This window comes from Megascapheus bottae, chromosome X (genome assembly GCF_031878675.1).
Source record: "Megascapheus bottae isolate mThoBot1 chromosome X, mThoBot2.hap1, whole genome shotgun sequence".
NCBI classification, from domain to species: Eukaryota; Metazoa; Chordata; class Mammalia; order Rodentia; family Geomyidae; genus Megascapheus; species Megascapheus bottae.
The window spans coordinates 22,648,243-22,661,494 of NC_143547.1; the positions used below are offsets into that span (position 1 = coordinate 22,648,243).

General features: G+C 47.0%; 1 protein-coding gene across 6 annotated transcripts in view; it reads right to left on the reverse strand.

The window, feature by feature from the left end:
- Positions 1 to 448: 448 nt before the first annotated feature.
- Positions 449 to 13,252, reverse strand: part of Bcor (BCL6 corepressor) — a 44,532-nt gene continuing 31,728 nt past the window's right edge. For 3 of the 6 annotated variants that reach the window (XM_090326876.1, XM_090326877.1, XM_090326875.1), the window contains 9 exons: positions 12,604 to 12,867; positions 11,910 to 12,254; positions 11,105 to 11,430; positions 10,659 to 10,913; positions 5,397 to 5,563; positions 3,971 to 4,116; positions 3,149 to 3,226; positions 2,772 to 2,928; positions 449 to 1,535 (listed from right to left, as the gene is read on the reverse strand). In XM_090326876.1, the coding sequence (XP_090183002.1) occupies positions 1,244 to 1,535; positions 2,772 to 2,928; positions 3,149 to 3,226; positions 3,971 to 4,116; positions 5,397 to 5,563; positions 10,659 to 10,913; positions 11,105 to 11,430; positions 11,910 to 12,254; positions 12,604 to 12,867 (2,030 nt within the window). In that variant the 3' untranslated portion in view covers positions 449 to 1,243. The remainder of the gene's footprint in view (positions 1,536 to 2,771; positions 2,929 to 3,148; positions 3,227 to 3,970; positions 4,117 to 5,396; positions 5,564 to 10,658; positions 10,914 to 11,104; positions 11,431 to 11,909; positions 12,255 to 12,603; positions 12,868 to 13,252) is intronic. The other 3 variants (XM_090326879.1, XM_090326878.1, XM_090326880.1) reach the window with 2 other exon arrangements.

A 13,252-nucleotide genomic window follows, 5' to 3' on the forward strand; every position in this document is an offset into this window, starting at 1 on the left:
GTGTTGTGGCTCAAGTGGTAGAGTGACAGCCTTGAGCTGAAGAGCTCAGTGACAATGCCCAGGTCCAGAGCTCCAGCCCCATGACCGACAGGGGTTGGGGGGGAAGGGGTTGTGGCCCACTGTTAAGAACACTTGCCTAAAACATGTGGTCCTGGGTAACACCCAGAACCTAGGACAAGAAAACAGATGTATGTATGTATAAGAACTGGTTCCACAGAATAAGATTTCAAATCTTTTGCTGACCATAATTCCTCTGGAATCCTCTAGTTTGATTTGGTTTGAGTAACTTGTAAGTTATCTATAAGGAATTCATCAATGTAAAGAGACCAGTGTCAACATCAATACTTTGGGAATACATAGGACACCAAGTACTTCAATTTTCTCTTTCCTCAACAGGTTTATTGCCTTTTAAGAAAATTTTTGTAAAATATAAATACAAAGGCAGAGAATTTACTTACAAAGTTAAAACACAGATTTCAAACATAAACACACAATTCAGAAAATTTTAGTTTTATGTACATTTTTCAAGCAACCTCAACATATTATGTTAGTTTTCAATATTTTACAGGGTACAGAAAAAAATAGCTCAAAGTCTTCTTTAAATAAGAGCATAAAATGTTTAAACATATAAACAATCCGGTTTGATGCGTGAAAAGTAATTTCACAGCTTTTAAATTAGGATATAAAAGTTTCATACAATTAGTTGTTGTGTGTGGACATGGTTTGATTTATATTACACACTACTGGATTACATCCAATAGCATTTACCTGGCCCAAGCAGGTACTCTGTAAACAAAACATAAAAGTACACCACCACAAGTGCCTTCACCGAATTCGCTCCCACAAACAACCACACGGTTCTGACCACACATTACAGTTTAGGGCCTCTGTCACCAGAGCATTGTATGAAATTACGTCAAAGTGTGGAGCTCCATTTTTCTCCTTAAGAAAAGAAAACAAATGTTCCAAGTAAAAACAAACATACACATCTCAAAGCACGTGTGCATTGAAAAGTAAAAGAACATTATAATTTCGTAAAAACTGACTTAAAATTTTAAAAAGAAAACAATGGGCTTCTAGGTTCTTCTGACTGGAGTAATTTCTCTTATATAAAGAAGAGATATTTTCATATGTAATAGTGTCCTTTCTTTACAGAAATAGTCGTATTATGACACATATGCACAAGGATTAACACTATAACACACTGTACACAGTGGGGCGGGGCGGGGCGGGGCTGGTGCGCTCACCAGTAGTCTTCTGAGGTTGAGCCATTGGGGTGGAGCCACTCCATGGTGGAGCCCAGCAGTGTCTGGAGCTCATTTGTGAATTCCACAAGATCTAACAGCTCCTTGCTTTCAGGGTTGAAGGCTTCCAGGTCTTTGGAGCAAGAGAATAAGAGACTTGTAGAAACCTGACGGTAAAACTCCGCCTCTGCGATGGTGACAATTTCCATACTGGGAAAATTGCAGCGGAATATGCGAGAGGACATTTTCAACTTTTTCAGCACATCTGAAAGCAGTAGCCAGTTTCGTGGCCTACAAAATTGAAAGGGGAGTGGCTTAGGTTCCTGGCAAAAGTAAAAAGTGCTACCAATTACTAACTATCATAACCTGACTAGTTGTTGCCAGCAGTTTAAATTTTGATCTGGTTCCCTTTCTGCTCCTACCCACTGCAGTTCTCATCATACTTCCTCTCACACTGCTGTCCTCTTTAAAGGGGAGGCAGAGTACTTACAGCTGCAAAACTCTGGTTTTGCAGACGTATCTGGTTTTACAGAGAGAACACATACTAGGGAGAGCTATTGGTACAAGACCCATTGCTCTCTCTGATTGTTGATAGAAATGAATAAGGAGTATCTTGCTCTTCCAGATTTGGCCACAACTCAGTTCATGTCTCCCCAGTTGCCCTCTGTAATCAGTGAGGGAAGATTCACAATGAATCCCAACCTCTCTGACCGATTTTTGGACCCTCATTAAGAGAGCATAAACACAAAATCCCATTTCTCCTTTCCTTTCTTGCATTTCAGGCCCAGTCAATTCTTTTGGGGGTAATGATACGGAGAAGGAAAGTGTTACATTCTTTCTGTACAAGCTGCCACTCTCTGATTTTTGTCACTGGCAAGGCATACGTGTTCAAGACAACGAGTCTTCTTTCTGTGAAACTAGCTACTGACTTCAATGCCCGAGAGGCGAACTGAGTCTAACTCTTTGGAGAGGGCAGTTTATACCACACCGTGCTTCATCCACAACTCTGGTGGATACAATCAAGCTAGCTAGCTAGCTTGCTTGCTTTTTTCTTTCTAGTGAAGGTCTACCATATTTTGTGCCATTTGTGAAAAATGGGGGCAAACAATGATGGAAGGGGTGATATCAATCAAGAAGCATTATACTCAGACCTAATTTATGGAATAGTACCCCCTTTATACATCTACTTAACAGTGAAGAGGAAGAGAGGAGAGAGGGAGAGAGAGAAAAAAGACAAAGGAGAGAAGGAAGGACAGGAAGGAAGGAAGGAAGGAAGGAAGGAAGGAAGGGAGGGAGGGAGGGAGGGAGGGAGGGAGGGAGGGAGGGAGGGAAGGAGGGAGGCAGGGAGGCAGGGAGGCAGGGAGGGAAGGAGGGAAGGAGGGAAGGAGGGGAGAAAGGAAAGGAAAGGAAAGGAAAGGAAAGGAAAGGAAAGGAAAGGAGGGAGGAAGGAAGGGTTCAATCTCCCACCCTCATATGCTTAAAGGGTGTTTCTAACTCTTGCCACCCCAAGAGAGCAGCCATTCTTACCCCTGAGCGACGGACACTTGGATGTTATAACATGGCAAGAGGGGGCTCTCTGAAAACTCAAATTCAAACATGTCACTGTAGGAATCATCATCATCATCGGGGTCCTCTGGTCCTGGGGGGTTTGCTAAAACATCATATCCACTTTCATCATCTGGTTCTAATGTAGAACAGATAAGAGAGAAGAATAGGTAAGCTATGGCAGGACTTCAATTCAACGTCAATTCATATATCCAACAACAAATAAAGGGGGACTCTAAGATCTTTTCCCAACTGACACTTGTTTCTAGTACCCACCACCCACCTGCCTCACCCAGCAGACAGAACAGTTTGTTCCAACCTGCTCACTCCCCACTGCCGCAACCCTGCTCCTCACTTACCACACACAGAGCTGCCATAAAACTCCCAAGCGCCACTGGAGTCATCTTCAGTTTGACCCTGTAGATCATTTAAATAATCTACAGAGAAAGAGGGGGAAACAAGATGAAGTCTACCCAAGATGCCATTGGCCTTTTCTCCCTACAAATTCACGATCATGATTGGTCCATCAACATCTTTTCACTGCTCACCTGCAAAACTAAAGTGGCACTGTACTTTATGTATCTCTTCTCTGATACCCTAAGCTGCTCTTCTTAAGTATAAGTGAAGGTAAATGAGTGTGAATAGAAAGTGCATTGGGGGCATTCTTTGCCAGTACTATCCCATAGAAGGAATTTAACTACAGAAACAGTAAAGATGTGAGCTCCTGCTTGAAGAATCTGGTAAAGCCAGGAGCTTAAAAGACAGGATATCTTATGACCAAACACCACAGAACTGCCAAGCAAGTTTGAGAGTGGGAAGCTCAGATTGCCTCAGGCAGACATGTGGTATAGGTGAAAACGGCATTGATTAAAAATACAAATACCCATATGAAATCTCTTAAAACATCATCATGAAGAGATCAACTCGAATAGGGCTTCTCCACACAAAAGATCAAACTCCTGGCCACTGTCTTAAAGCAGTAGCGGGGAAATAATCAGGCTGAATGAGGCTACAAAATCATTGCGTACTAGAAGAGACAGACATGTTTTCTTCTTGTAGGCTGCCAGAGGCCTGTCTGTTGGTATTCATCACAACATGGATAAGAACTCTGCCACTGAGCTACACATACCCCAATCCCCAATCTAAGTGTGGGCAAGAACATTCCTTGGATCTTGTCTTACCTGTTAAAAACTTTTCCATAAGTTCGCTGTGGGTCATTTTCATGATGGTTCTACCTGAGTAAGTGGCCAAAGTAGGATCAGCACCATAGGAAAGAAGCAATCGGACAATCTCCAGATGATCATTCTCCACAGCATCGTGCAGAGGCCTGCCAAGAGATACACAATGACATAAATAAGCCTCAGCTTAAGTAGCCTGGTGCAGTAACAGGTACAAATGGAGCACATGGGTACCTCGTATGCCAAGCTTCTGGGGGTACCATTTCACTCAGAAGATGTCCTTTTATGGACAATAGGGCAGTGACAGGTCTAAGGTCAAGCATCCAAGTACTCAGCAATCTGCACACCTAACTCTACAGGACAGGTGAAAGGAGTTTTCAAGCCTAAGTTCCAAAGCCGCAATCATTTTATTCCTGGCCCTAAAGAAGGAACTTAACTATAAAATGAAAGTATTTTCAATTAATTCAAGTAGGCATTAACAGCTCATGAGAAGGGAACTTACAGGGAGTAGAAGTTTCATACTTATGAAAGTCAGTGGAACAAGCTGTGGGGTGGGGAGTAGGGGAAGCAAGCAACATCTGTCCGATTTGGTTTTTGTTGTTGTTGTCGGTTGTGGAGTTTGAACAAGGTCTGGGAACTGCCCCTGAGATTTTCTACTCAAGGGTAGCACTATAAGAATTTCATGGACCGTTCTGCCTGGCTGGCTTGGAACTGTGATTCTCGGCTCTCAGCCTCCTGAGTAACTAAGATTACAGGTGTAAGCCACTGGCACTTGGCACCTCTGATTTCTTTGAAGACAAGAAACCAGGTATGAAGGATTTGAATGGTATAGGATTTTCCTGAGCCTGATGCCAGAACCCCACACAAACCTATAACTTTCTGCCTAGAAACCTCTGCAAAGAGTATAACACCCCCCACCCTTTTCGACAGCTCCATCCTAAGGTAATACTGTTAACAAAGCATGAAAGATCCAAAATATTTACATTTGGCTATCCTCACAACCATCAGGATTTTCCTAACCTTCTCCTAACTGTTAGGTCGCCGCCAGGCTAGCATCCTCTCACACACCAGGTGAATGTGTGTGATGATTTGCATGGGGTCTTGGACAGTAAAGTGAGGTCAAGTATGGGATGAGGACCAGTTGGGCCCTCTGAATTCCTAGGACTTTCAGTTCACTGTTTAAAATACAACAGTGGCTCTACATGATCATCCAGGGTCCTAAAAAGGCAATTATCCTTCAGAGGAACACTGCAGGACTAACTCAGATTGAGTGCGTGGGAACTTTACATGGGAATCTGCCAGCAAGATCGACGTTGGAACATTCTAGAACGGAATCAGTTCACTCTGTCCTTCTTCCTAAGGTTCCCACATCCTGGAGAACTCCTGGCCAGCTCCAGCAGGGCCAGGCTAAAAGCCAGACACCACTGACCTCGTTCCATCCTGAGCACTGCAGTTGACATCAGCGCCATATTCCAGGAGGTGTCGAACAATGTTGAGCCATCCCCTAGCACAAGCTTCATGCAGAGCACAGTAACCTGCATTGTCACGATGATTCACATCACAGATCTTGTTCTCCAGGCAGTACAAGACCACTTCCTGCAAGGAGGAGGACAGGAAACCATCAGATGCCCACACTGTGACATCACAAGCGAGACTTTTTCACATGGTTTTAAGCATAGTCTTGAGGCCCCAGCAGCCATAGGGATGAACACAGAAGGTAAAAGGCTTGGGGATGAGGACAGGGTTCTGCAGGCCAGTGACTGTGGCTTGAAAGCTGGCATGTTGCCCCAGCTGACAACTGGCCCTAAGTTAGGCTTCAACTTCTCCCAACCTTCTTCTCTCTGCTCTAGGAAAATCCCCAAGCCCCCACAAACGTGTTGAGAGGATACAAATTGAGAGCTCGTGCTTGGCACAGACTGGGAAGAGGAATTCAGCTATAGCTATTTCAAAGACCCAGAGCATTCTTCACTGCGTGAGGTCATTCAATAGGTAGTATTGAATGATGATACAAGTTGAGATCAAGGGAGGGACAACCAATGGCAGATGAGGGACTGAATGATCCAATAAACTATCCTCAACTACGAGTAGGTGAACCCTTGGAAAGTCCAGGAGCTGGACACTGTCCCAGAGCCTCCCTATGCTCAAGGCTACCACTTGAGCCACAGTGCCACTTCCAGCCTTTTCTTTTTATGTGGTACTGATGATTCGAACCCAGGGCTTCATGCATGTTAGGGAAGTACTCTACCACTAGGCCACATTTCCAGCCCATCAAGAACTCTTTTTTTTTTGCCAGTCCTGGGCTTGAGCTCAGGGCCTGAGCACTGTCCTTGGACTTTCTCAAGGCTAGAGCTCTACCACTTGAGCCTCAGCACCACTTCCGGCTTATTTCTATGTATGTGGTACTGAGGAATTGAACCTGGGTCTTCGTGCATGCTAGGCAAGCACTCTACCACTAGGCCAAACTCCCAGTTCCAAGAACTGTTTTTATATACCAAGTAACATCACCAAACACAACACAAAAAAGGGCTAGGAGTGTAGCTCAGGGGTAGAGCCCTTGGTGTACAAAGCTATCTGGGTTCCATCCCCAGTATGAAAAGATGATAGAACTCATATTGGGGCCAAATCAATAGCATATCCTCATCATAATGACAGAAATCCGATAGACTACACATCTTTTGACCTACACATCTTAAGAACAACATGAAACAAGCCTACCCTGTTCCCTTTGTAGAACGTGTTGTGTCAACACTGCGCAGAACCAATGTTATGAATCCTACTTCTTCGGTGTGCTAAAATATTAATATGAACTGCTCCCAGTAAGCAGAGCAGTAATTTATTCAATGTTTTATTACCTTGATTAAGAAAGTTTTCAAACACAGCACTGTATCTGCCACTAGAAAACAAGCAACACTATTTGCCTCTTGAGTCATGCCCAGCAGAGAGCTACTGACTTCCCAGACAGAGGATTGAGCACGGTGTGGGTGGCTCAAAGGGGAATAGGGGGGAGGGGTGCCCAGTGGCCATCCTTCATAAAAACAACGGTTAGATCTAAAATAGTCCCCTCCCCACCCCAGGACACACAGTGCTTCTGAGAAACCTTTCCTTTTCAAGGAAGCTTCAAAGGTGAGCACTCATCTGAGTTTCTAACTAGAATGTTCCAGAATGTTCTACACCCCTCACCCCATGAACCCTAAAGCTGCATGCTGGCAAAACCTGGCTGTCCTTGCCCCATAGTTTCAGATCTCTGAGGCACTTGCCTTCCAAAACAAGAGAAGGAAGAGCGAAGGCATGCCCACAGTGCTTCTTCCTTCAGGTCCTAACCTGCAAGGAAGCTCACAGTCCTGCACACCCCCAGGCCACCTGCCCTGAGCACTGGTATCCAGGATACCGCATGAAGCCGCTGCTCTTTTCACAGGCCCTCACTAGCCAGACTCGAGTGGACGGCTTCAAGCTAATGAGTTGTGTGCCCCAGCCAGGGAGAAATCCTGTCACGTGACTCTGGGATCAGCTCGAAAGCACCACCAGACTGCTGTGCATGGATCAATTTACTTGGATCCCCACGGCCTGCCTGGTGTCCTCTCAACCCAGGGTTTATTTGTTCTGACAATTATGGCCCTCACCTGGAAACCTTCATTGCTGCTAGGGCTGATGTGAGGGAACCTAGAAATGAAAGGATGTCAAAATACACCGAGAGTCAGTCAACTCTCTCTTTTCCTGGAGGAATGGCATAAGAGGCTGGAGTAACCCCACGACCAGGCGAGATGCTCTGCCATGTTCGGTCCTAACTCCACTGCATTGCTAATACTTGACTCATTCATTGCAATCCACACCCCCAACCCCAGGCAATGTCTCAATTGATCTCCCAGTGGCCTAGGAGACAGCATGCAAAAAAACAGTGGGTGGTCTGGTATGTAACCGTTGGGGAAATTGAGGTCCAAATGGGTTAAGTCCCACCATCCCCATGTAGTTCGGTGCGTATTCTGCTGGGAAGATTCAAAAGGCCCTTCTTTTGGGGATCAAATGGGCTGAACACACTCTCCTTTGCTGCCACCAGCAAAGACACTGGTGAAGATGTGCCACCTACCTCTCAGATCTCCTGGTTTATTTCCTATGCCAGAAAATGGGAGCGTTTGAAGGGCAACCCAACCATTACCAAACAAAAATCAAACTGTTTTTGTTGGACAATTCTCTGTTAAGCAGCTATAAGCCCAATGCCATTAACTGCAAAATGTAACCATAAAGGCCATAAACCCGACATTGTTAATTAATTAAATGCCTCATTAACTTTTTTAAAAACATGATTTATTCAATTCATAGAAAATTTAACCATCACCACTAAATGCGCAAGCATGTGGTTGTACACTGGCAATTTAGCCTCAGACACAGAAGCCTCCTTAACAGGAGGGGAAGGTAAAGGTGTCCGGTTAAGGCACATCAGAAGAGAGATGTTTTAAGCTTTCAGGAGTAACAGGAAACAAAGCTCAGACAGGGATGGCTTTTTTATTGCCCAGGTATCTTTAGCCAAACAGGAAACAATGGCAAAGACTAACTTCTAGAAAACTCTTTCGAAAGCTATGCATTCAAACAGCACAGGCAAACAGGAAGGCAAATTGTCCTTTACTTTAAAAGGTTTGAATTGCCACACTGAATGCCCACCCCCCCCATACCAACATTTCAAATTCTGCTTAAAGAAATCTCAGGAAGTCAGATTCCCAGTGAAAACCTTTATCAAGTAGTTAAAACATTCTTGGGGAAGGGGTAGACAGGGACTGCTGACCTATGGAATTTACATTTGAAAGGGCTGGGGGGTAGGGTGGGGTAAAGTCATTCATTTTTTTTCCTTTTCTTTCCTAAGTGGTGGTCAGGGCCTTGAACTCAGCCTGGGGCACTGTCCCTGAACTGTTTTTTGTGGATTATTATTATTATTGTTGTTGTTGCTATTGCTCTGCGTTGTTGCTCAAGGATAAAGCTCTACTACTTGAGCCACAGCTCCACTTTCAGCTTTTTAGTCATTAGCTGGAGATCCTTACATCTCAGCCTTCTGAGTAGCTAAGCTCATATAGGCTTGAGTCATTAGGCACTTCAGCCATCATCAAAGATGTAAAGTGGGATTGGGGCTGGGAATGTGGCTTAGGGTAAAGTGCTTGTCTAGCATGCACAAAACCCTAGGTTTGATTTGTCAGTACCATATAAACAGAAAGAGCTAGAAGTGGCACTGTGGCTCATGTGGTAGAGTACTAGCCTTGAGCAAAAGAAGCTCCGGTATGGTACCCAGGCCCTGAATTCAAGCCCCAGGACTGGCTTACAAATAAACAAAGAATGGGATCAAGTGTCCCTTGGTTCAGGCTTCAGATCCACCATCTGGGTTTCTTAAGAGGCCTCATAAGATCTGGGGGTATGGATGAATGTAGGAAGTCTCCTAAATTCTCACCTTCTCAGGTCGTAAAGGGATGAGATGGGTGGAGACATACCAAGATCAAAGGCCAGGCTGAAGTTCTCAGTTCTCCATTTGACCATGGAGCTTGCCCACCCTCTAGCTTGCCTTCCCCTCTCCTCAGAACTCCAGAGCTTGCTGTGGCATCAATGTTAGGCAGGCCTGCCGGTTGGGTAGGGAAATAACTATATCCACCACAGGTAGTAGTTGCTGTTCTTAGCTAGTTCGGAAACTACTGGCTGCCACTTGGAGTTAATCCACAAATAACCAAGCTAATTACCAAATGCTTCCAGTGAGTTCTCTGTAAAATAATCCAGGGATCACAAAAAAAGACATATTGGCTCAAACAAACAAGAGCACATAGAACCCAAAACACATTACTTAGTCTCAGAGGTAAGAACTGACTTCAAATTCCTACCTCACAGCCATGCCTCAGGGCTGAACTCTGAGTCAAGGGGAGAAAAGCCTGGTGATCCCACCAGGAAGAAACACAATGGGCAAACCGCAGTGAAGGGGCAAGGGTCGGGGCTCCTGACAAACCCTAGCAGCTCAATCTTGGGCACAGGCCAGCCTGGATCCTCTACCACAGCAATCCTCAGCTCCATACCTCCACACTCAGCTTGAGGTTTTCACCAGCCAACTTCTAGAAGGCTGATGCCAGCAGAAAAAAATGTCTTTGCCCTGTGGGCTATTACATCACTATTTCAACGGACAAGTGTGTCTATGTGGAAAGCTGCTGGAGTAGGAGGCATCTACTAGCTCTAGAGTTTGAGATCCTGCCTGGAGCAAAAAAGAGAGAGAGAGAGAGAGAGAGAGAGAGAGAGAGAGAGAGAGAGAGAGAGAGAGAGAGAGCGCGCGCGCTTACAGTTTCCTCATCTGGTAATTCGGTTAATACTAGTTACTTGTATCGGTTAGAGTGAAGTGAGAGATTAGTTCTCCTGGGTCGCGAGACAAGTAATACCATATAGAGCTAATCAGAACTCAAAACAGGCTCATTAAAATTCCTCCAGATGCCAAGGCCTGGGTTATGTCAGCCTTTCGATCAGAGATAAGCCATAGCAGCTTACCTGCCTCAATAGGAACTCAACACCAGAGACACCATCAGAGTGGGGCTCACCAAGCAGCATGCCCCCATGTGCAGAGTGGGCTCTGCTCCCTCCGCCCTTCCTTGCCCGGAATCAGCCAGTCCTCACACTCCCCACCTCCACCCCAGACTTGGAGAAGCAGCTACTGGCTGCCCAAGCCTGGCACACGCACCTCATAGCCCAGCCGGGCTGCCCGCTGCAGGAGGGTCTCACCGGCATTCTTGTTCACAATTAGCCTCCGCGCCTCTGGTGGCATGGGGCGAGACTGGGTGGCCTCTTGAGGGGAATTAGAGCGTGGCAGCTGTGTGGCCTGGGAGGCTGGTAGCAACTGTTGCAAGCGATCGAAAGGCTTGGGCTCCTGCTTGGCTGGTGACAAATCGTAATCTGCACTGGGCTCCGGCCTTTTTCTGAATCTCCGGACAGTCACCTGTCATAAGACCAAACGGTGTGTAAAGTTGGGGTCCCTTCCTATCCCTTTTGCCCTCTTCCCTGAGTGACAAAAGTCTGCAGAAAAAAAGACACCCCCTCCCCATCTTTTGTTGGAGAGGAGTCCCAGAAAAGGAGAGTTCTGCATCCCCAAGAACAGGCCAGAGAGGAAGAGGATGGTCCGGGAGGTACCTTGCCGTCAGTGTTTTCCACGTAGTATTCCCCAGTGATTGGCAAGCCCCGCCTGGATTCTTGAGGTACCAAGTGCTTGGTTTTGCACAGTCTCTTCCCGGATGGCTTCTCACTGTTGTCCGTGTATTTCTGCAGCAGGGAGGCAGCCTGGCAATCCTCTTCTTCGTCTGTGCACAGCACATCTGTCTTCTGGCTTTCTTTAATTTTCTGCTGTTTGGCAGGCGGCCTCGAGGCTGGCGTGCAGCTTGGCTGAGTCTGCTTTTTGCCGCTTGCATTGGTGGATGAAAGGTTCTTTATGGGCGGAGAGCCGGAGAACACAGGCAAGCCTAAGTGGGGGGGGGGGGATGGCGGCGGATGGGGAGAGGGGGAGGGGAGAAGAAGCAGGCGTTACACAGTTGTAGCCAGTGCAGGAAGAAAAGCCCCATTGTTAGCACTGATCACTGGAGCTTCAGTTTTTAAAGATATACCAATTATGTTTTCAAAGCATTAATATTTTAATTATCCCCTATTCAAATGGCAAACAGGTTAACCCACAAAATGCCAAATGGCAAGTTTCTTCAAAGAGCCAGGACATAAGGACAGAAGCCAGCTCTTCCTGCTCTCCCACCCACTGGGCCTGGTGGTGATCAGGACCTGGAGACAGCCTGAGGATTGGGAGGCCAGGAAGGAAGTGGGGAGGACTTGGTGGCCGGAGCACAAGGACTCCCTGCCTGTCACATCCTAGTCAGTCAACTTCCAAGGCCCAAATCCCCACACTAAAGGCCCTTCCTACCCTCCCAGCATACCTAGGATGGCCTCTGCATACCTGGGTCATTGTCACTGGGTTTGAGGGACTCTTCCGACCAGCCTCTGTTGCCTTTGGCCTCTGCCCTTTTCCTGCCAGGTTTCTCTTCAGTGAGGTTATTCCCCTGGGCTGTGACCTCAGGCTGAACTGCCTGGGTCACTTCCTTCCTGCTTTGGCGGCCAGGTTTGCTCTCTGCGGCTGACACCTGCTGCTCCCACCGTTCTCTAAGGTGTAGCAGGTGGCGTTGCTTTTTAGGATGGAGCCCTGTTAATTCAATGCACACCTTCAGGTTGGTCAGCTCACTATAATGTGGGTCTTCTAAGTGGTTAGAGGAACTGTTTGTCATTTCCCTCTCAGGCCAGTCATCTAATGGAGAAATAACTACAAATTAATCAAAAAGCCCCCTGGGGGGGAACAAACTGTCTTAATACATCACTAATGGGGGGGGGGAGGAAGGGGAGGAGCGTGGCCACATTCACTGGGCAAGCAGGTGGCCTATTTGTCTTGGGTCACCCCGCCCCCAGGGGCTTGAAAGGGAGGGGAGATAGGAGCAGAGTGGGAATGGCCGTGCCCCCTTGGCTCCCCTCCCCACTGCTTACAGGGGCAGCGTGCCCACACGTCCACACCTCCTGTCCATCCGCCCACCCGCACTGGCCACATGCACAGGCCTCCCGAGCAGGCAGCTAAAGCGCATGCCCAAGCCAGCTGAGCTCACCTTTCGTGACCCGTCTTCGCTTGGCTTTCAGCAGCGGGTCTTCTGGCAGCTCTTCCACAGCAGTCTCAGTGTGGCTGCTGTCACCTGAGACTTTGCGCTTCCTGTCCAGCCTGAGAGCGGGACTGTGCGGCATGTCCGCAGCCACCTGGTCAGTGGGCAGCTCATTCCCCGATGATGTCCTCTCTACAAAGTACTTCTCCACAGGGAGATCTTTGTCCTCTGGGGCTTCAAAGGAATCATGTTTGTTTCCAGAACTGTACTCGCCTGAGGGGAGGGGAAGACAAGAATACAATAGTGAAGGAACGCCCAAGGTGATCCGGGAGTGACGGAGACCGGTGTGCACATGGGGCTCCTTCACAGCCCCCAGAAATGAAATTTTCTAAAGCAAGGGCCAGGCTGAAGCCATTCAGCAAGTACAGCAGGAAGCCAGGCGCAGGCCATGCTCCCACCTTTTTGTAGCTGGGGCATGAGGGGAGCCGAGGCACCTGGAACTCTTTAAAGCACTCTAGACCTCTCTCCGTAGCAATGTCCAACCATGCTGGACTGGCTGACCTAAAAATCTCTATGGAAACATTTGCTGAAGTCATTATTTTGAAATACACGGGAGAATGATACAGGAAGGGACCAAATATCTCTAAAATGGCATCTG